General features: G+C 27.2%; 2 protein-coding genes across 2 annotated transcripts; one reads left to right on the top strand and one right to left on the bottom strand.

The window, feature by feature from the left end:
- The first annotated feature begins 26 nt into the window (after positions 1 to 26).
- Positions 27 to 7,192, top strand: LOC107444513 (serine hydrolase-like protein). The gene is made up of 2 exons (XM_016058665.5): positions 27 to 363; positions 4,113 to 7,192. Exons 1-2 carry the CDS (start codon positions 320 to 322, stop codon positions 5,083 to 5,085), a joined length of 1,017 nt encoding a protein of 338 aa, XP_015914151.2. The 5' UTR covers positions 27 to 319; the 3' UTR covers positions 5,086 to 7,192.
- Positions 7,193 to 8,448: 1,256 nt separating this feature from the next.
- mRpL18 (mitochondrial ribosomal protein L18) lies at positions 8,449 to 20,184 on the bottom strand. The gene is made up of 5 exons (XM_043048822.3): positions 19,999 to 20,184; positions 18,474 to 18,639; positions 13,349 to 13,462; positions 11,843 to 11,960; positions 8,449 to 8,599 (listed from the first exon to the last, which is right to left on the bottom strand). Exons 1-5 carry the CDS (start codon positions 20,105 to 20,107, stop codon positions 8,510 to 8,512), a joined length of 597 nt encoding a protein of 198 aa, XP_042904756.1. The 5' UTR covers positions 20,108 to 20,184; the 3' UTR covers positions 8,449 to 8,509.
- Positions 20,185 to 20,986: the final 802 nt, after the last annotated feature.

The raw sequence follows: 20,986 nt of genomic DNA, 5'->3' as shown, positions 1-20,986 counted from the left end.
AGTTCGTAAAGTAGTTTGAAAAAGCAGTGCGCACCGTTCTTTCAGTTGATACTGTAAAGTTTAGAAAATTTCATACCGAATGACGGATTTTTAAATCGATAAAATTTATACCTATGCGAAAAATTATGAAAGTTTTACACGATGAATAAGGAAACTGTTTACATTTTCAATTACCCGATTGTGTATTAAATTACATCATTTCATACATACTACTAAATATTAAGTTCCTTTTTTTCTTTCCTATTTTAAAAATTAAATTATTGAAAATAATTTAAAGAAAATTGCATTGTGCAAGTATATATAAGTATTAGCTATCAGTATGCATCTTGTTACAAATATAACCTCAAAAATCTTATTCCGCAAGTACGTTTGTATAAGTTTTATTAAATTTATTTTTAAGTTTTATGCATTCTAATTTTTTTTTTCTTCTTAGCATAAGCATACGGTTTCTTGATTCACTGGAATATCAATTAAAATTATTCCATGGCCTTTAATTTAAAAAAAAATCCGAGAAATTTTTTGTTTTAGGAAGATTCAGTCTATTTTTATAGGATACCGTAATGCCCTTTTTATAGTCTATTTTTTTATGCAGTGCTACTCTTTACTCCAGAGCAATTTGCTTTTTTTTTCATTATGCATTATGTTTAAAATATGCGAGGTAATTATCTCCTTTTTCGATTTTTACATTCATAGCATATATTACAAAAAGTGATAATTTTTTTTTATGGCTCTAAACATCATGTTAAAAATATGCCAAGCTTTTTCTCTGTTAAATGGTTGTGTTGGATTAAATTAGTGTTGTTGTAAATGAAAGAAAGAAAAAAATTCCAGAATGTCAGTTTAACAAAAATTTGAATTATAATGTTTTCTAGTACAAATTTTGAAAATTTCACATATTGTTAGAATATTTCTTAAAATTTAAGTCAAAATTATGTATTTATTTTTATTTATCAATTACTATTTTTCTTTGTGCCAAAGAAAAATAGTTTTTGGAATGTTTCTTTGTGTGCACATAAACGAGGAGGAAACAAAAACACTATTAAAATCTAATGTATCAATATTGAGTAAAGTGAGTTAAAAACATTAAAACCTGTTTTATTGTTGCAGAAAATTGGGAAAAGACTGTAAAGGATTATAAGAACCATCTTGAAGTTTTATCTGTGAAATCCGATTTATTTAAATGTTTTCAATCCAGCCTTTCTCAGTAGTGATTTGTTTAATTTAGATAAATTTTTTTCTTTCTAACTTAAGTACATAATTTTAGAGTTCATTTTTGACGAGGATTTTAAAAATATATATTAAAGGCAGTGACTACTGCAAGTGCTATTTGTTTATTCATATTTTTTTTTCCCATTTACTTCAAAATATTTTTAGATTCATATTTATTTTCTAGTTTTAATCTCTTTTGAGGACAATATGTTGTGCTTACATCAATATTGCTTGATAAATTATTAATTTAAAAATTGTGATATTTGCTGATTTCATCGCGATGGACAAGATAACTCGTCTTTCAGGATTATTCGCGTGTGCTCTATTGTATTTTAGTATATGGTTATTGATTGAAATTGATTATTATTTTTTAAAGTAAAATACATAACTATTAATATTTATAAATTTTTGAACAATTTTAAAAAGCAATATCTTATTTATTATTATATTTGTTGAAACACACATAATTAGTATAAGAATTTCAATTTAGGAGACTAGTGTAATGTTTTAAAAAAAATTAAATTTTTCTTGAAAATACTGATTATGCATTTTTTAAATAGACCAATGCATTTTTAACGAACTAGTGATCTAATTTTCCTTAAAATGTATCAAAATTGTAACTAAACTGAAATAAAAGAACTAAAATTATACACCATGATTTAAAAATATAAGTACCTAAAAAAATCTATAATTAAATTAAATTTGAAATAATTAATGGTTATTAAAAGTCTTTTAGATGAAATTAGGTATATTGTGAACAATGAGTTTTATAAATGTTTTAGTTTTATAAGCTTTTGTATTTGCATTATTAGCATTAGAGTTGTCAAGCAATATGTAAATGCAATCTATGGATTTTACTATGAGCTTCAATTAGTGCAATCCTTTTATTATAACCACCACTATATGAAGTATCTGTTGCAGTTTCATAGATAAAATGTTATTTTAATGCCAATTACAACATAAAACTGATACTTCAGTCTCACAGAGTTGCTTAGTTCTATTGCAAGTTAAAATTCCTGAAGGTTTAGGTACAATGTCTCCACTGTAAATGATGGGTACTTAAAGCATGTAGCATGGCAGACGAACTTAATTGATGATCTATTTTTGGATTTCTGTGCTTAAATCTGATCAACGAATTTAATTTACTATAATTTCCAAATACAATCTTTATATTCCGAAATTTTTAAATGTCTGTATGGTTCACTATGTGAGAGGGTCATATATTAATTTGTTGATAAATAAATATTTTGGAAGGAAAATAAAGTACTTTTTTTTAATATTTCTATGTACATCCATATTTATTGCTTTTCTAAAAATAATCAATCTTTACAGCAGAGCTCATTCTAGGCAGGGTAAACAGGGTGCAGCACCCTGCTGCCCTTTTAGTAAAAAGAATCCACCCTGCTGCCCTTTTAGTCAAAAGAATCCACCCTGTTGCCCCTGAAGTAAATTGTCCCGCAGTGGATTGATCGTTAAGACACTGTTCCCAGCAGATTACCGAAGTCAAGCATCACTGGTTGCGGTCAGTGTGCGGGTGGGTGATCTCTTGGATCAGTCTGCGTAGGGACCTCGTATTGGTCCTCGTTAAACTGTTCTACTGTAAAGTGCTCGACTTCGCGTGCAGGTCGTCGGGCAACTGAAGTGGGGGTCCATCCCCTCCGCAGAGAATCAAAATTGTGATGGCATGTCTTCGGATCATCCTCAGGGATGTTTAACAGACCGTCGCCCATTGTGCAGCTCTAATGCGACGTAAATGAACTGCAACAAAAGCCTGAATTAAATTAGTGCCCTGATGTAATAGACTATAGACTCCATACCCTTTCTGTCCTTAGCCCTTCTTTATTTTTTCCCCAAACTCTGCAATGGATTTCTTAAACTTTTGTTGTTTTTAACTCTTTTTATTTATTTTGTCATTGCTGTCAATACATAGATTTATATGGGAAAAGAAAAATAGCCATCACACCCTCTTGTTGCACTTGTCTTTGAAAGTTTGCAGTTACTTCCACTATCATTAAATCATAATTATTAAATCATAACTATAGACACTGAAAAACATACATTTATTATTTTATTAATATATGCATGCATTTTAAATAAATTACTAAGCTAATTAGCTCATTAACTCGATCTATATGTTAATTTATTAATACAAATTAGTAATTAATATGATTGCTTTGCTACTTTTTGTAAAGTTTTAAAAAAAATTCTTTTACTAATTGACAATGTTATTTAATAGAACGTGTAAAGCCCATAGAAAGAAATTATTGCCTTTTTAGAATAATGCCTTTTAACTTTTGCACACTGCCCTTTTTTCTGCCTAGAATGAGCTTTGCTTTACAGATATAATTTTTTTTTACACTAAATAGTTTTTATTTTCAGAGCTAAATTATTTTGGATTATTTTGTCTTTTTAATAAAAACTTAAGAAATTTTATTCACATTGTTTCTTAGGGGTGGGAAGATTTTGAAAGAAACTTTAAGAACTTGGTTTTGGTCAACTTTTCCATAGCAATCACATTTCACGAGTATGTTTATTTAAATTTACAAAAGTAGAGTTGATGAAAAATTCAAGAAAAACCATTGGAGTACTACTAAAAATTGTTTGCCTTAAAATCAGCACATAACTTCTTTTCAAAACTCGAATTTTTTGCATCAAAGAAAAAAAAAGTTAGTGTAAGGATATAAAAATCTCGTATAGCACTAGATGGCGATAAATTAAAGTGACTGAAGAAATATATACATGCATACATATATATAGAGTTCTGTGATTATTTCATTAGAAAATAATATGCTCTCAATTTGAACGATATTTACAAAATACATAAGAACTATTTAATTATAATTATTATCTTTTCATTAAAATCCTTTTGATAAAATGAATTAAAAAATCTAATTTATTTTCAGCTGTTTAAGGCAGATTTCTCAGCACTTTCAAGGATGTTTAAGAAACAACCATTTAGCTGCAAATGATTGCCTTGGAACTACTAATGTTAAAGAATTATGTATACCCACACCATATGGGAAGATTGCTGCCAAGGCATGGGGAGCAGAAACAGGAAAGCCCGTCTTAGCATTTCACGGATGGTTAGACAACTGTGGAACGTTTGATAAACTTTTTCCTTTACTTAGTAAAAAACTTTACATTGTTGCCGTTGATGCTCCTGGTTGTGGTTTATCGTCCCACAAACCACTAGGTTGTTTATACTCAGATATTGATACAATTCTTGAATACAAAAGGGTAGTAGAGTTTTTAGGGTGGGAGAAATTCAGTATTTTGGGGCATAGTTTAGGTGGGGCCATGGGTTTGTTTTTCACTTCGATGCATTCAGAGATAGTGGAAAAAGTTGTAGCTCTTGATATCGCTAAAGTTTTATCAGTGCCTCTCGGAGTTTTTCCTGGCATTATTGCTAAATCAATTAATGATTATATAAAGCAAGAAAAAAAATTATCTAATTTACCTCCTGTCTATACCCCTGAATCAGCAATCGAAAGGTTGTTAGACGGAATGCATGGTGAAATCACTCGGGAAGGAGCAGAAATCTTGCTAAAACGTGGGAGTCGTCCATCTGATTGTGGAAAAGGAGTAATTTTTACAAGAGATCTTAGATGTCGGCCTGTTGAGTATTTAAATGTTAAAAATCATGAATTGATGTTTCAGTATATAAAAGCTATTCGGTCTGAAATGTTGTTAATTATGGCAACTAATCCACATCCTAACTACATTAGTAATTCACCAGAGATGAGAGAAATGGCTTATGAAATTTACAGAAAAAATTCAAAGAGATTTGTTTTGGAACATGTAGAGGGAAATCATTTTGTTCATTTAAACAATCCTGAAAGAGTAGCTCCATTGGTTAATAAATTTTTAGCTGACTGACAAAGATAAAAAAAAAATAAAAAATTAGAATCTAAATATGTTAGTGTTAAAAAATTGTCACAAAGGGACTTACAAGAGTCAAGCCATTGTTTTGTTTTATGGATCTGTAATTTTTTCAAACTGTTGTAGCACAAACTACCTAATTATATCAGGTTAAGGGTTTTCACTGCATGTCTTGTTGGCAACTAGTGACCCACTGAACTATCTTATTGAGTTTTAAAAAAGCTGTAAAAAGACAATTATTTCAGATAGCTAGTAGCAGAACATTCATAGCTGATGCTTAATTAATAGATTAATGAATTAGTCTGTTTTAAAATGACCTAAGTAATATTGGTCATTAAACAAACTCGTGAAAGAAGTCAAAATCCAGTACAATAATAGGTTTAATAATTCAATATTTCGACGATACTTAAAAAGTTGCTGCTGAAAATATTTTACGTCATATCAATGTTAAATTGAATAATCGAAAATCATATAAAACTTCACATTAAGACTTAAAATTGCATTCATCCCTTTTTTAATGTTATTTTAAAAATTTTTGCATTGTGAAGGCATCAATGTGTGTTCTGCATTCTGTAAGTCAGTACAACCATTTTTAAAAAAAAAAAAAAAAATAGTTTCAAACAATAACAAAAATTTATAAAAATGAATTGATTCTACTTTAATTTCATTTTAGATTTTTTTAAAATTAAATTTAAAGTTGTACAATACAATACTGACATTTTTCTTATTTTAATAATAACCTATTTACATTAGTTTGAATAAAATGTTTTCACTTACTTTGTGTTAAAGATGTGGAATCTCAAAATCAAGTGTTTGAAGCTATGATAGTCCTTTCAAGTTTTCTTCAGTTTTTAAATTTTCATACACATTTTTTATTCATTTTACGGTCCGTATGACTCCCGCATCAGAGCTAAAACATTGTAACCCCTGGTAGTTTTATTTTTAGTGCATAAAAATACCCTAAATGCTTCCTCATTACTAAAAAGAGCTGAACAAATTTTGGCGAACAATGTTATATCTTAACAAGAATTAAGAAACTAAAAGAATAAATATTAATAAATTAACTTTTTTTTTGTAACTGTATTGCTTAAAAATATATATCTAAAACCATAAATTTTTTCGTGGATAGAATAGGTTGGATCTGGATAATTTTATGTGGGTTTTCACATGATGATGTACTTTTGATCATCAAAGTAATTCAGATTTAACTAACCATAGACCAACACTATCTAAAATTAGAATATAAGGGGTTGTGTCATTCTATGTTCATGTAATGTCTAGTAACATCAAAATACATATTTAGAGGTTTAAATAAATTGTTTGAAGCTTTTGTTAAATTAAATGACTCATTGCCATATTGTTTTAAAAGTCAAAAAATGTTTAGATACATAATTATTTTTGAAGTAGTTTTTATGAAAATTAATATGTTTTCATCCAAGTAACAAAGCATCATGTAACAAAAGCATGTGTATTTATTTGAACAAAGTGTTTATTTTTCCTATTTTCAAATTTTTTTTAAACGATTAAAGGCTTTATCTGTACCATACTAGAACAAAATCATTTTTATATTTACGGTTTACATTGTTATCTTCAGAAGAATTTATTCTAGGTTTAAAATTTTCTAGAATTTTACAATCTTGGCTGCCTCTCTTGTGACATTTCATTGAAATTCGTAAGAAGAAAACAATTATTTATTGTGATTTTCATCCTGTTTTTATGTGATAGATTATAGTGATAATTTTAAAATTTTGACATTATTTAAACATTATTACATTATTTAAAATTTTGCATAAATAACAGAAAAATGGGAATATTTGGTTATATTATTATGTATTTACAATTTCATTGTAAAATAGAAGCCAGATTATGAATTTATTTTAAAAACAAAATTTCCATTTTTTTAAAACTTCACAATGTTTATTTTTGTACACTGGATATACTTATATACGAATTGTTATTTATATTCTTATTAGGTACTGTTATTTTCGTTAAAAAAAATAACTGTTCTATTTCTCTTCAATTATGAGTTTGTATTTAAGTTGTTATTTATTGAGAGCTTTTATTGTATTTTGTTATTTGAAATAAATAAATATATAGTTAATTATATGTAGATATTAATTTTTATCAAATTTTGAATTTACACAAACATTTTTAATTTAAATCAGGGTGCAAAGGTTATTAATACAACTATTTATAAGTAAGTGCACAAAACGGAACTTGAATAAATATTATGACAATTATTTAAATTTAACTTATTGCAAAATTAATTTATTACTTTTGAGCCTATGTTGGAACTGCTGAAAAGGGCACAGAAAACTATTGGATAATTGATGCTAAGAAATGAAAATTTTAGTTAAGTAAATTTATTTACGAAGTTAATTAAAAAGATTATACAAATGAGTTAACTCGTTTGTTACGGTAGTCCACTCTTCTGAAGTGACGCTTCTAAATGGGTCCCTTCACCATTATGTGTGCACATTGCTTGTCATTAAGCTGATGTTCGGATTTTCTTACTTTAGTGTTAAATAACAATATATTTGGAGTTTGTGTAAATATTATATACAAAAATGAAATTTAGAATAATAAAAATTTTGTTTTAAATAACTTTTTGTTGGATGCACCTCAAAATATTGAAATTGTTTATATACAATCAACTGCCCAGTCATTTTTGGTCTTCTCTTTTTTCTCTTATCATCAGAGGCTACAGAAAAAGAAAGATGCGTTTTTTATATTTTCAGCACATGCCTTGATCTTATTGATTTCATCTTTTCTTCTAATGTAGTTCAGTTTGCTTTGTCCAATATTGTTTTGTAGCTAATATTAGCAATCCAAAAATTTTTAAACATTTTTCTGAGGCTATTATTTTGAGAGACCCTGGATATCTGACTATTTAAGGTAGCATATTTTGAACTTCTGCGTCATGGATGCACCCCATAATATTGAAATTATTTATATACAATCCATGGCTTGCTTCAATTAAAAAAATTAACCATTTCAATGTATTTTCACACAAAAAGTGTAATTTTAATTTATTCAGTAATTTATAATTGACCTAAAAAGAGCGAAATCTGTAAGTCTGTATACATATTAGAAGAGTTTACAATTTAAATTGAATTTATTTTCAATGATTGTAGAATGACAGAACATTTTCATTTATTGATTTTATGAAAATAATTTATAAATAGCTTAATTTTCATTTAGTTTATACATCCATGTTAAAATAAACCACATATAAAAAGTGTGAATTATATTTCTAAATCTTTAAATATACAGATTACTAGTAAATCAATACAGTGTGAAATGTTTGCATTTTTTAATTATTTTAGAAAACGAATGGTTGTTTAAAAAATAAACAAGATATGAGAAGAAACTAATCCCATTTATTACTATTTACAGACAATAAGTTTACACACTTGAGACATCATAGATATCTTTCATCTTTGGCTAAGATGGCACTGAGCTCTTTAGTTTTTAAGCCTCCTTCTTGTAATGTTTTTAACAAAAGCTGAACCTAAAAAAAGAACATTATTTTAGTGTATATATAGTGGGTGTTCCGTAGTGACAACCCATACATGTTAAGAATTCTACTAAAAAGAAGCAAAAAAATATGTACTCAGGGTTTGTAAACTATTATTTTTTTAATGGATAATATTTAATTAGGAAAGATAAAAAAATTTAAAATTGTGACCAATTATAAAGAAAAAAAAAAGAGGGATTAAAATAATCACAAACCAGTTCAGTGATTGCCTTTTGTCCAAAACCGCTTTCAACCTTCATCTTCAAATAAACTGATTTTCGATGATAATTGTGTTAATTTTATTGACTTCAATAAAGTCTTATTTAGAATTTCAAAATGCTTTGTTTTTTTACAATTTAAATATTAATTTGTAACATGCATAATTTTTTTTCTACTTGACAAGTCTCTAAAATAGACATTAATCTTTAGATATCTAAATACTAATCACACTCCAATTTTTAGGCTAGCTGTTCAAGGTCAAGATGTTATAACAATTTTTAACATGTTTAACTTGTTAACTGGATATGAGGAAATATTTCATTGGGCATGACAATATTTTTCACCATGGAAATTACTTGGGGTGTGTAGTGGTGTAGTTTTAATGTATGTTTGAAGGGAGTAATCGATTATCTCCTAACATATATATATATATAAAAATTGAATAATTTAAAATTTTTTATATCTACATGCTACTTACCGTAGAATAATTCATTAATCAAGTATATATACAATTTCAGAGGGGGTTTTGTCCCCCAAAGCTACAGCACTGGGGGTGTAATATTACTTACAGTTATGAAGAAAAAAGTCCTCTTAGTGAAACAAATTTAACAAAAGTTTATTCCTTTGTTAAAAGATTACAAACAATTTTATTTTGTATTGATTTAAGAGTACATACAAAATTTAAGAATATTTCACAAATAAGATATGTTGATTTGTTTTACATATGACAAAGAAAATATAAAAATAAGCATATTTTTAGTTTGTACACTGACTCAAATGACTAGCTAGAAACTAACTATACTTTAATTGTCAGAAAGCCATTTATAATATTAATAATTATATAATCAATTAAAATTATATTAATAATAAATATAACAATAAGAGTGTTAAAATAATAAAAAATGATTTTTGCCACTTAAAACGTAGTGTTGAACACAGAAAGTAAAAGTGTGGCAACATTTGTTCATTGAAGGTTAGGTTTACTTAACAAGGGTTTAGGGCAGTTATTAACAAAGACTAATTATTGGTGCAGTTTGATTAAAATTCAACTTTATCTGCAAAAAAAAAAAATATTAAAAATGTTTGCTTCTTTTTTTTATATTTCTAATGGTAAGATTAAAAGACAATTACAGCAATAAATACAAAAAACCATATGTAGAAAAAAAAAATAGAGTACAAGAGAAGCAGCTGTAATGATAGTTTTTGAATTCTAAAGACCCTTTGCCTCTCTTAAACTAACTAAACTAAATTAACTAAAATGAGGTTAAAAAAATATTTCTAAAATAAAAACTTAAAACTTAGCAAAATTTAAATAAGACCAAAATAAATATAGTTGGTGCAAGTAAATGCAGATGTAAGAGTTGCTATTGTAAGAAATGTTTTGCAATATACAACATAATTTTGTATGGAAATATTTCTAAAAATTATTTAAGGTCTTCTAATTTATATATCACCTATGCATGCATTAAAAAGTGTCTCAATAACAAAATTATTAAATTGAAAAAAAATTAATAAAACATGATAAAAATATAAAGAAATAATTAATATTGAATTTGACTAATAATTCATTTTTAATTCTTCTATATATTATATTAAATAAGTCATACAAGATTATTCTGAATATTTACACTAGTGAAAACACAAAAATTATACTTAAAGAACTAGAAACATATAAATATTTTCCTCATCAAAAAAATATGTATCCAGATTTAATTTAAAAAATATTCCCAATTTTTTGTAATAGATTGCAAAACTTTCATTGCAATTTTTTTTACTTCTGTTTTATTTATGAACAAATATAAAATATATTAGAAAACAGTTTTACTTGCAGAAGTTAAATGCAAATAACTGCTTTAAACACTATTACAATAATAAACAAATCAAAAGTATTACATGAAATAATTCAGATAGTAGTAAAGATGCATAATTCGCAAAAAACAATTTGTTTCGCTTCTGTTATTTATGACAGATCAAATTTAACCGTAAGAGTGTCTGGTTACTCTTAACTTTGTTGCCTCTTAACATACTTTTCTTTAATATTGAAGACAATCATTTTTGTAACGCATACGTTTCTAATAAATGTATGTAATAATGTATAAATATTTCTGAAAATTTATAACATTTATGTACAATTTATAAACATATTAACTGCAAAATATCTTATAATTTATTACTATTGATATAAGTTGAAGAACTAATCGAGCATCAAAGCATTTATTTCAGAATTTGTACCGATTTGTCTGGAAAAGTATTGGTTTATTAGGTACTTTAGACCTAAGTTTAAAGCCTTTTCCCCGATTTTTGAGTACTTGAATAATATTAATTGATTTTCCCAGATTAATATTACTTATCGCAGAAACCTTTATCACCAAAACCTTCTGTTAACTAAGTTTGATTTTTCAATTTCTTTTTGTCTACTTAATTTAATTAGATGTATTGCATAATAGTAAGTAAATAAAATAAACATATATGTCAATGACATTGCTAAGAACAGTTGCAAGAGTGTTCTGACCACAGATTCAAAAAATATTTACCAATGAAAAATCAAGGCTTAATTCATTGTGGCACATACCACCTGTGCACTACTGGTACAGTAGGACACACCCTGGCACACTATTGAATACCAAATATAATAGAGGTACCTTGACCAGGTTTGTAAGTGGTTATCTAATGTGTCTCTCCTTCAAGGGTGGCAAAAAGAGCTTTCCAATTTGTAAAAATGCAATAACCATTCTGCTTCATCCGAGCACATACTGGACTGCTTTGGACTAATAAGAGGTGATCTGTCATTTGATCCCCTGACCATTAAGGACTTTTTATATGTCAACAACCTTATGGAGTATAGCTGACTCCGTCAGGTTTCGAGGATTAACCAAACGCATATAAAATAAGACATTAAAAATGTTATATCAAAATCAAACAGTTTTATAATTTTAATGTTGGGGATCTCCAGTTTTATTATATTCCAACAAATAAGGACCAACAATAAATTAATGAAAAAAAAATGCATTGTGTTACCTTAGTAGTCCTGAATTCACGAGGGGCGAATTCAGTGCTTACAAACAATATGCCACTCTGAAGACATCTTCTGGCAAGCACACGAGCAATACAAGCGACAGCATCATTATCAATACCACTAATGTAAAACAAGAAATAAAATCTTTCAACAGTTATTTAACAATGCACAATCATTTTAAAAATTTAATTAAATGAAAATAATCAACTTATATTATTTTTCTTTATTAATGGTTGACTTTTTTTGGTATGGTGACTTTTCATACATTAAAAATAATACGCTTATAAATATATTTTATTAGGAAAATTATTAAATTAGACAGAATTTTTTTTTTCTTAAAGTAATTTTTAGAAAAAACTAAAAAAAGCAGGTTTATTAAAAAAATTTTAAGATAAGTTTTTTTAAAAAAATAGTACCACAGTCTATTAACAATATAAAAAGAAGACTTATTATATTAAAGACTTATTATATTAAATGTATACCTTAATTCTCTAAATAAACTTACTTTTCATTTTAATTGGTGAATTGTAATTGTTTATAATTGCATCATGCTTAATAGCATATTATTCAGGTATCAATTATCAGGTAACATTTTTGTGGAATATAAACCTATGCCTGCATTTTAGGAACTATAGCAATTGTTTAGACACAAGTAGAAGATATAATTATAAACTAATGACTTTAACCTAAAGTAATCTCATTATGTTAATGAGGAAAATTTTAATGTTAGTGAAAAAACTTTAATAATGCACAATTTACAAGCATATTAATAAAACTTCTCATGGAAGAACTACTAGAAAATTATAAAATGAACGCATTGCCAATTCTTAAATGTATGCAAAATGCATGCTTTGATAGAACAATCTTAATTTAAAAAATTTCATTTAAAATTATTTTGAATACCATTATATACAAATAACTTTATTTATACATAGAAGTCCTGATAATTGTTTTATTTGAATCATAGGTACAGATGAAATTTGAAACAATTCTGCAATAATTAACAATGCAATAGTTTATATATATATATATAATATGTATAAATGAAATATATATTAAAGAAAAAAACTTAGATTGAAAAATATAAAGTACATTTTTCACTGATGTAGAGATTCAGGGGTCTGTCTAGGTTTTTCTGAGAGGTACCTATTTTGTGAAAATTTAGACATAATTTGTGAAAAATTAAAAATTATATTAAAAAATCAACACAAAAATATGGTAAAAAAAATATGAATTTATTGTGTCTTAAAGGATACAAAAATAAAATTTTAAGAAAAGTATTTTGTGAAACTACCGTTTTTCCTAAAATTGAATTTGTGAAACTACCGTTTTTCCTAAAATTGAATCTGTGAAGGTACCGCTAAACGGTGGTAAATTCGGCCTGGACAGACCCCTGAGATTGGAATATATATTATTTGTTTTAAATTGTTTTCCAACTTAAATCAGACAAAATCTCTACCCATAACCAAGCAAACATTTTAAGGAAAGACTTAATAGGATTGTTTTACCTTTTAAGGTGTTTCTTAATAGCCCATTCTTTAGTACTAGCTGAAGCTATTTTACGACCACTATTGTGGTAAACTTTTGCTGACGTATGTTTAGCACTTCGTTCAAAATGCAACCTAAAAATAGTAAAAATTTACATGAAAACTTTGATTAACATTTAGTTAACAATAGATAAACACAAGAAAAATCATAACAAAAAAATTATTAATTAATATGAACTTTTTTTAATATAAGTATTTCCAGTGATTGAAATGGTTTATACTTTGTAAAATCTAAAAGCATTTTGTAAATATTTCTGACTTTTTCTGGATAACCAGAAAAAGTTTTAATGACTCTGAATTTTTATGTAAAAAAAAGGAGAAAAAAAAAGAGACATTGCAGCAAAGTAACTTGCCTTTTACTAAACACTTTAATATGATTTTTAAAAAATTATACTTAGATCTTACAACAAAAGACATTTTTTAGAAGCTTTAACAGCTATTATAGACTTATTGCAAACATTAAGTTACATTTTTCACTTAAATTTTATAGTTTTAAAACTGTCTAAAAAATAGCCATCAATATGTTTTTTTTTTTTTTAAAGATCAGTTTTTCAAAGGATATTTCTGTTCTTTAATATATCACGCCAACTACAATCACCAAGGTTACAAATCAATATATATATATTCAATATATATATATATATATATATATATATATATATATATATATATATATATATATATATATATATATATATATATATATATATATATATATATTCAATATATATATATATATATATATATATATATATATATATATATATATATATATATATATATATATATATATATTCAATATATATATATATATATATATATATATATATATTCAATATTCCTTTATAGCATCAGGAAATACAAAATTTTGTGCTATATACTCAGGGAAAACAATAAAATAGTTAATGATTTAGAGGAGGGTCAACAATGACAAAAAATTAAAGCCTGTGACTTCAATCAGGAAATTCACTAAAATACTTAATCATGACGTTATGTATATTGGATTACTTTTAAAGATTATAGACAATTTATTTAAAAAAATAAAATAAAAAGTAATTTTAACATGTACCGAAATGTAAATGATCTAAATTAAATGATTGAAACTAATGATTTTAATAATTCGATTTTTTAAAAAAATAAAACAGCATTCAATTTAAAACATTAATGCAAAAACCAATGACAATGATAATTTGTTATGCTTTAGATTTTGAGAATGAAAAAAATAAAATCTTTCTAAAACAATCAAAACATTTTAAGTTTTTAAACCAACTCTTATAGAATTTCCAAACATGTAGCAGTTACCATAAGAGCATTTAGAACGCACATTAGAGAGAGTTATTTAGAAATGGATGTGCAAATATTCTGGGTATCTGAGCTCAGAAAATCTCAAGTTTCTATTTTACCTTACTTTATGTACAAAGTGACACACCTTAACAGACATAATTTATTTGAATCCACGTCTTTAAAATAATTATAAAAATAAAGGAGCGAAAAAACACTATGAAAGTTAACACTTAAATTTTTTAAATAAATAATAAAAAAAATAGCTGTAATTGTAATGAGAGAAAAAATGCTGAAGTGTAACTGAAAAAAACCAGGTGTCTTCTATCATACCAAAAATAATTTTTTTCTCCATATTACCACAAAACTTAACTTGTGATAAAGATGTGTTGTGAATCAAACAGAAAAAGAACACATATATAAAATTACATTACACACATAAATTAGTGAATGGTCCCCAGTGAAATGTTCAATCATTGAACTGCTAATTCAATACAACTATTATGAAGATGCAAATACAGTAGAGTGCCGATTATCCAAACCCTTATTATCCGAACTGTATCCGAATTTGTTTTTTTTTTTTAAAGTTTAGAATACTTTTTAACCTATCGACAATTTTTCTAAATTGTGAAGAATAAATAATACCCTCTACATCTGAAGACCATATTTAATTTACAACCTTTTTAGCAGTTTTCTTATAGTAGCCATACATACATGTATTGTGATACAGCTAAACCTACATACCCCTTTACAACAGAAAATTATCTTCCAAGAATGCAAGCTTCATTTTGATAGTCTACAATGGTTGGAATGCAGAAGGAGTTTATGAATTAATAAGTTCTGAAGTTCTATAATTAGGGAATGGGTAGCTGTAACTTATGGCTAATAATTAGTGATTACAGTGCTTGGAATCTTAAATCTTGGAATAAAATTCTTAACAGAAAAACAAACAAAACTGAAGTTTCTGAACCAGTAAATCTTTCGGATGAAAATGATGAAATTGTTGCTGAAATTTTGAATGAAAATCGGAACTCTACAGACGAAGTGAAAGAAGTAGGTGATTAAGTTCAAGATAGTGGATCTTCTCATATAGAAGCATGCAATCCATTAGATTTCGCAATGAATAGCAAGTCAAAATGAAGTTGATCCAGTTCAGTTGATTTATTTAAAAAGAATAAGGGATAAATGGCTGCTAAAAAAAAACGCGTCTTCTTTGAAACGAGATCTTTGCTGGATTTCTTTTGCAATGGAAAATAATGAAAAATGTTTTAAAATCAGTAATTGACAAAAAAATTATAAAAAACTGAAATATGATAAAAATAATTCAAAATGAAAATTTAAAAAAAAAAATAATTAAAAATATTTAAAAATTGAAAAAGGAAAAAAATTTTAAACATGCCGGAGCTATTTTAGATAGTACTGCCAGTCCTAAGCCTACAAAAGCTGCGAAGGGAAGTTAATGCATAAATAATAATAATTTACACTAGATTTTAAACAACTTTCCAATTATCCGAACCATGTTCGGTCTCGAGCAGTTCGGATAATCGGCGCTCTACTGTATGTAAAAGTCACCAAGTTGGGAAATTCATAAAAAATAACTTTAGTTAAAGAAAGTCTCTATAATTTAAAAATTTAATATTTTATTAAGAATAGTAATTATGCTCAATATTCAAAATAACTAATTAAAAAATTATATTTAATAATTTTGGGATAAAAACACAACTTGCAACGAAATATTTTTTGCCAAAAGTAAATTAGTTTATAGTCCTTTTTCACCAATTCATCATTTTGATAATTCTATGATCAATGAATTCTTAATATCAATTGTCTTAAATAAAATGTTACTAAATTAATTAATTAAAAAGTTATTAATTAAATTAAGTTTTTGAAATGACAAATTTAAATCATAAGATTTGCTACTGCAAAAATATTTGTCCCTGTTAAAATATTAAATAAGTGAAGAGTTCTTAAATTGTATTTCATCAAAATATGGACTGAATTATTTTAATATAAAAAACTCTAGAGAACTGAAATTTCTGTTTGATAGGTGGAAAAATTCCTGGACAATACCTGGTTTTGGGGTAAAATTATGTTTTACTATGTTAATTTTCTGACCTCCTGAATCTCATTTTCTTCAGTTTTTACTGGTACTCCTGATATTTAAGGTGTGTACAAACCCTGTATATATAACATTTTGGTACACACTGACCACTTATAAGAAAAAACTGCAATTTTTTAAAAGGCAATTAAAAATTATCAAATAAAATATTGCAAACTGTAAGAATTAAATAAATTTCATACATCTTGTATTTGTACATACTATACTATGTGAAAAGATAATTATAAAATAGAGAATTTTTCTTTAGATATAAAGTATCATATTTTACAACTTAGAAAGTCATTAATGACATGAATTTTATAAGATAATTTTTGATATTTTATTAATACAGATGAATAGTGAATACAGTCACTATAGTGAACTTGGGATATAGCAAGCACTTGGTTGTATGGAACTTTTTTAGTGGTCCCATCTGAACTTTTAGATAATATTATTTTAAACACTTATAGTGAACAGTTGAGAAATTTTTAGTTTGGTTATAAAGAACTCGAACTTCAGTTCCGCAATTTTTTTTCAGTTATTTGACTTTTAACTTGCAGGTATACACAGTTCACCCCCATTTAGAAATTAATAAACTGTACTCAGCTAGTATTTCTACTTCCAAAAACGACTTCTGTGTTGCAGCACATGGACAAAGGCATTATTCGCAGCCTGAAGTCCCACTAGAGAAGAAAACTGATGCATGTTTTAAGAGCTATAAAAAAAAACAATGCAGATACAACATATCTCTTCTAGAGCCAATCGTTTTGCTAGAAAAATCATGCAGGCAAGTAACACCAATAACAATCCGCAAATGTTTCCGCCACGCAGGTCTTTCGAAGGGTTTAGAAGAAAGACTCTAATGTGGAGGGTGGACATGATGAAGAAAATTTACTTATCACTTTGTGGCTAGAAAAACAAGGAATAGACATTTTTCAATATACAAATAAGACAATAGATAATTCCTAGAGATGTTACAGAGCAATTTGAACCTTTACCGATGACGACATTGTCTCCGAAATTAAACAAAAGAACTAAGCTAAGGAAGAAAACTTATTAGAAGAAAAAAAAAATAAATTTCAGCATTATCAAGAATCTGAAGTAAAATAAGCAGTAAATATACTGAATAAGTTTTTTTTTTCGACAGAAAATGTGGATCAGAAAATCCTGAATTGTAAATAAGAAAATGAATGAATTCTACTTAAAATTAAATTGTGTTCCATCAAAAATCCCTTGTTTCTTTCATAAAATGTAAAATTAAAACCAATTTTTAGAAAAGAAGTTTTTCTTCTCTATCTAAAGTTTACATTATCATCTATTTCGTTTGTTGATAACTTTTTTAAACAAATTGTATCTAAAATCAGATTCACCATGTTCAATAATTCAACTATCATATGCTAAGAAATATTATTAAAAATATTTGGATACATTGAAACATTGTTTATAGCCGACATATTACTGGGTTCCCAGATGGTTCACTATAGTGGGGTTTGACTGTATTCTAATCTGTGCAAGAGTTATTAAGGAATTTTTATGAAAGTTTTTGTTAATGTCATATGTCAATATTAGTATATGTACAGAGGCTTTATAGTTTCTGAGTTCCTATTTGATATTTTATGGCATACATGATTATAGATTCAATAAATATAATAACTACGTAGGATAACAATTCTGAAGTATTATAAGTGAAACAAACAATGACTTTACTTGTTCCAGAATACCCTATTGGGTGCATCAATTGGATAGCCATTTGGCTTCACCTCCAGTAGCATTTGTTCTAGATTTCGTGGATTCCTATTTATATATTCTTGGTTGAATTTATCATTTGCACTCATAGGGTTTTGAATCTTCACAAGATTTTCTGGATTAATTGCTATAAAGAAACAAAGAAGAGCAAAGATATATAAATAAGTAGTTAACTGTTTTCAACATGAAGTTCAAAATGTGAAAAAAAATCTCAGTAATTTTACAGGTAAATGATTGAATGAATTTTCAGACAAATAAATTTTATTTCATGTAATCTAAATGTTTATAAAAGGTAAAATTGGAATGTAATTAAAATTTTATATTGAATTGTTTTTAAAAAATTTCTATTTTAATGACAATTAGTTTATTAAATTATTCAGTAAGAAAAAAGTCTATCAACCATTCTTTTTATTGCTCTAATTTCAGATGATTATCTAATGAAATAATGCTATTACATGTACCAAGGTAAGAAAATCACCATAGGTATCAGTAACAACAAACAAGTAATTTTCAAAATATAAATATAAAAATTAAGCAGATAAAAGCCTATGTTATATTTGTACTCCTTTGTAAATACATAATTTAATTCAGCAGGTATTATTTGAAATTAATAATTATGGGGCATTATGGCAAAGGTAAAATCAAAAATATAATAATATATATATACAGGTACTGTGGTAATAGGGTTTTCACTGTCCCTGAAATGAAATAATTATTATGTCATAGAACTGGATAATGGCACTTGGCCATTCCAGTAGTTGTGGATGGGAAAAAATATGGAAATATCTCCCCAACAAAAAATATGTAGACAGTGGGTCACATGCATAACTAATCACAACTGAATTTTGGTATAGTAAAATTACAGTAGAACAAAAAATGCATGTATATTAAAATAACAGAACTTTACAACATATAGCAAATCAAAACAGTTTAATTTTCACAATATATGTAGCATTTTTATTCTTATAAACTTTAAATCCCTTGGAATGGGCACTGTTCCTTGGAGCTTTTGATTACCGTAAAATACAATTTGCATTAACCAAAGTTTGAAGAAAATAGACATGGAAGTAACGTGGTCAGCATTGACTAGAGGCCGTCTTTACTTCCCAGATATGTCCATAAATCTGAAGATGGGAGGGCTTCAAGCCATTTCAGGGGATCGAACCCTAGTTCAACACAATGGCAAATCGAAAATACAAATCAATTTATTTAGACAATCTAGAGAATTCATGAAACACAATAGAAGTAATATACAATAAAAATAACTTTAAGATTTGTTTAGTGTAAAATATTTTGCAGAGTAACAACTTTAAAAAAGATGTTTTATAAAAGATTGATTGCAAAAAAAAAAAAAAATTCATATAATAGAAGTTGAAAAAAAGCATCGAACAAGCCAAATAAATATCGATAGTTGTGGAATGAAATACTAATTGTTGAAAACAAACACTCAAAATGTATTGAAATTGTAAGCAGTTTCGTTGCTTACTTTCTTTTTCAGGAGGTGAAGGTTGGAGCTCTTTAGGATAAGGATATTTCCAATTAAAACGTCGATAAAAATTTAAAAACAAGCCCCGAAATAAAAGGTTTTTTGACATTTTAATATGAATTTACTTTAACAAACAAGTTTACATGAAAAACAGCATTGAGAAACAAGGTCTTTACCTGCTTATTTCTGCATGCTAAAAGACTCGCTGATCAGCAGCCACTTCAATGTTCAAAAAGTCCCGCAGTGGTTTGATCGTTAAGACATGGTTCCCAGCAGATCACCGAAGTCAAGCATCACTGACTACGGTCAGTGTGCGGGTGGGTGACCACTTGGATCAGTCTGCGTAGGGACCGAGGGTGTGCGGTATTGGTCCTCGTTAAACTGTGCTACCGTAAAGTGCTCGACTTCGCGCGCAGGTCATCGGGCTACCGAAGCAGGGGTGCCATCCCCTCCGCAGAGGATCAAAATTGTGATGGCATGTCTTCGGATCATCCTCCGGGATGTTTCCCAGACCGTCCCTTATGAAAATTTAAGGTATATTTAAGGTTGATTTGAGGTATTTTTGAGGTATTAAGGTTGTTTTGAGGTATATTTGAGGTATATTTAAGGTTGCAGAGAAAACAGCAATAAAAATTATACCTCGTAAAGGTTGTAATTAAGGTGTACGAGGTTGATTTATATATACTTCAGCTTGTTTTGAGGTTGTTTAAAATTCACTTCAAATCAACCAGACTGATAAGGAGATTTTTAAGGTATGCCAGGTTTATTTTCTTACACTTGTAACAAAAGAGGTATTTTTGAGGTATAAAAATTTTTACCTTATTTCAACTAACGATAAAAAGGTATTTATTGAGGTATATGCAGAGCCTGACTAAGGCAGGGGCTTACGGGGCAGCTGCCCCGGGCCCCCTCATTAGAGGGGCTCCTAAATGGAATAAAAAGTTTATTTTACGTTTCCTTCTTTAATGAACTTTGTTTTAAACCAAAT

Source organism: Parasteatoda tepidariorum, chromosome 2 (assembly GCF_982258835.1).
Source record: "Parasteatoda tepidariorum strain Cologne lab strain chromosome 2, Ptep-v5.0, whole genome shotgun sequence".
NCBI classification, from domain to species: domain Eukaryota; kingdom Metazoa; phylum Arthropoda; class Arachnida; order Araneae; family Theridiidae; genus Parasteatoda; species Parasteatoda tepidariorum.
Note: the sequence above shows the minus strand (reverse complement) of the source record. Positions and strands in the feature narration are given on the sequence as shown.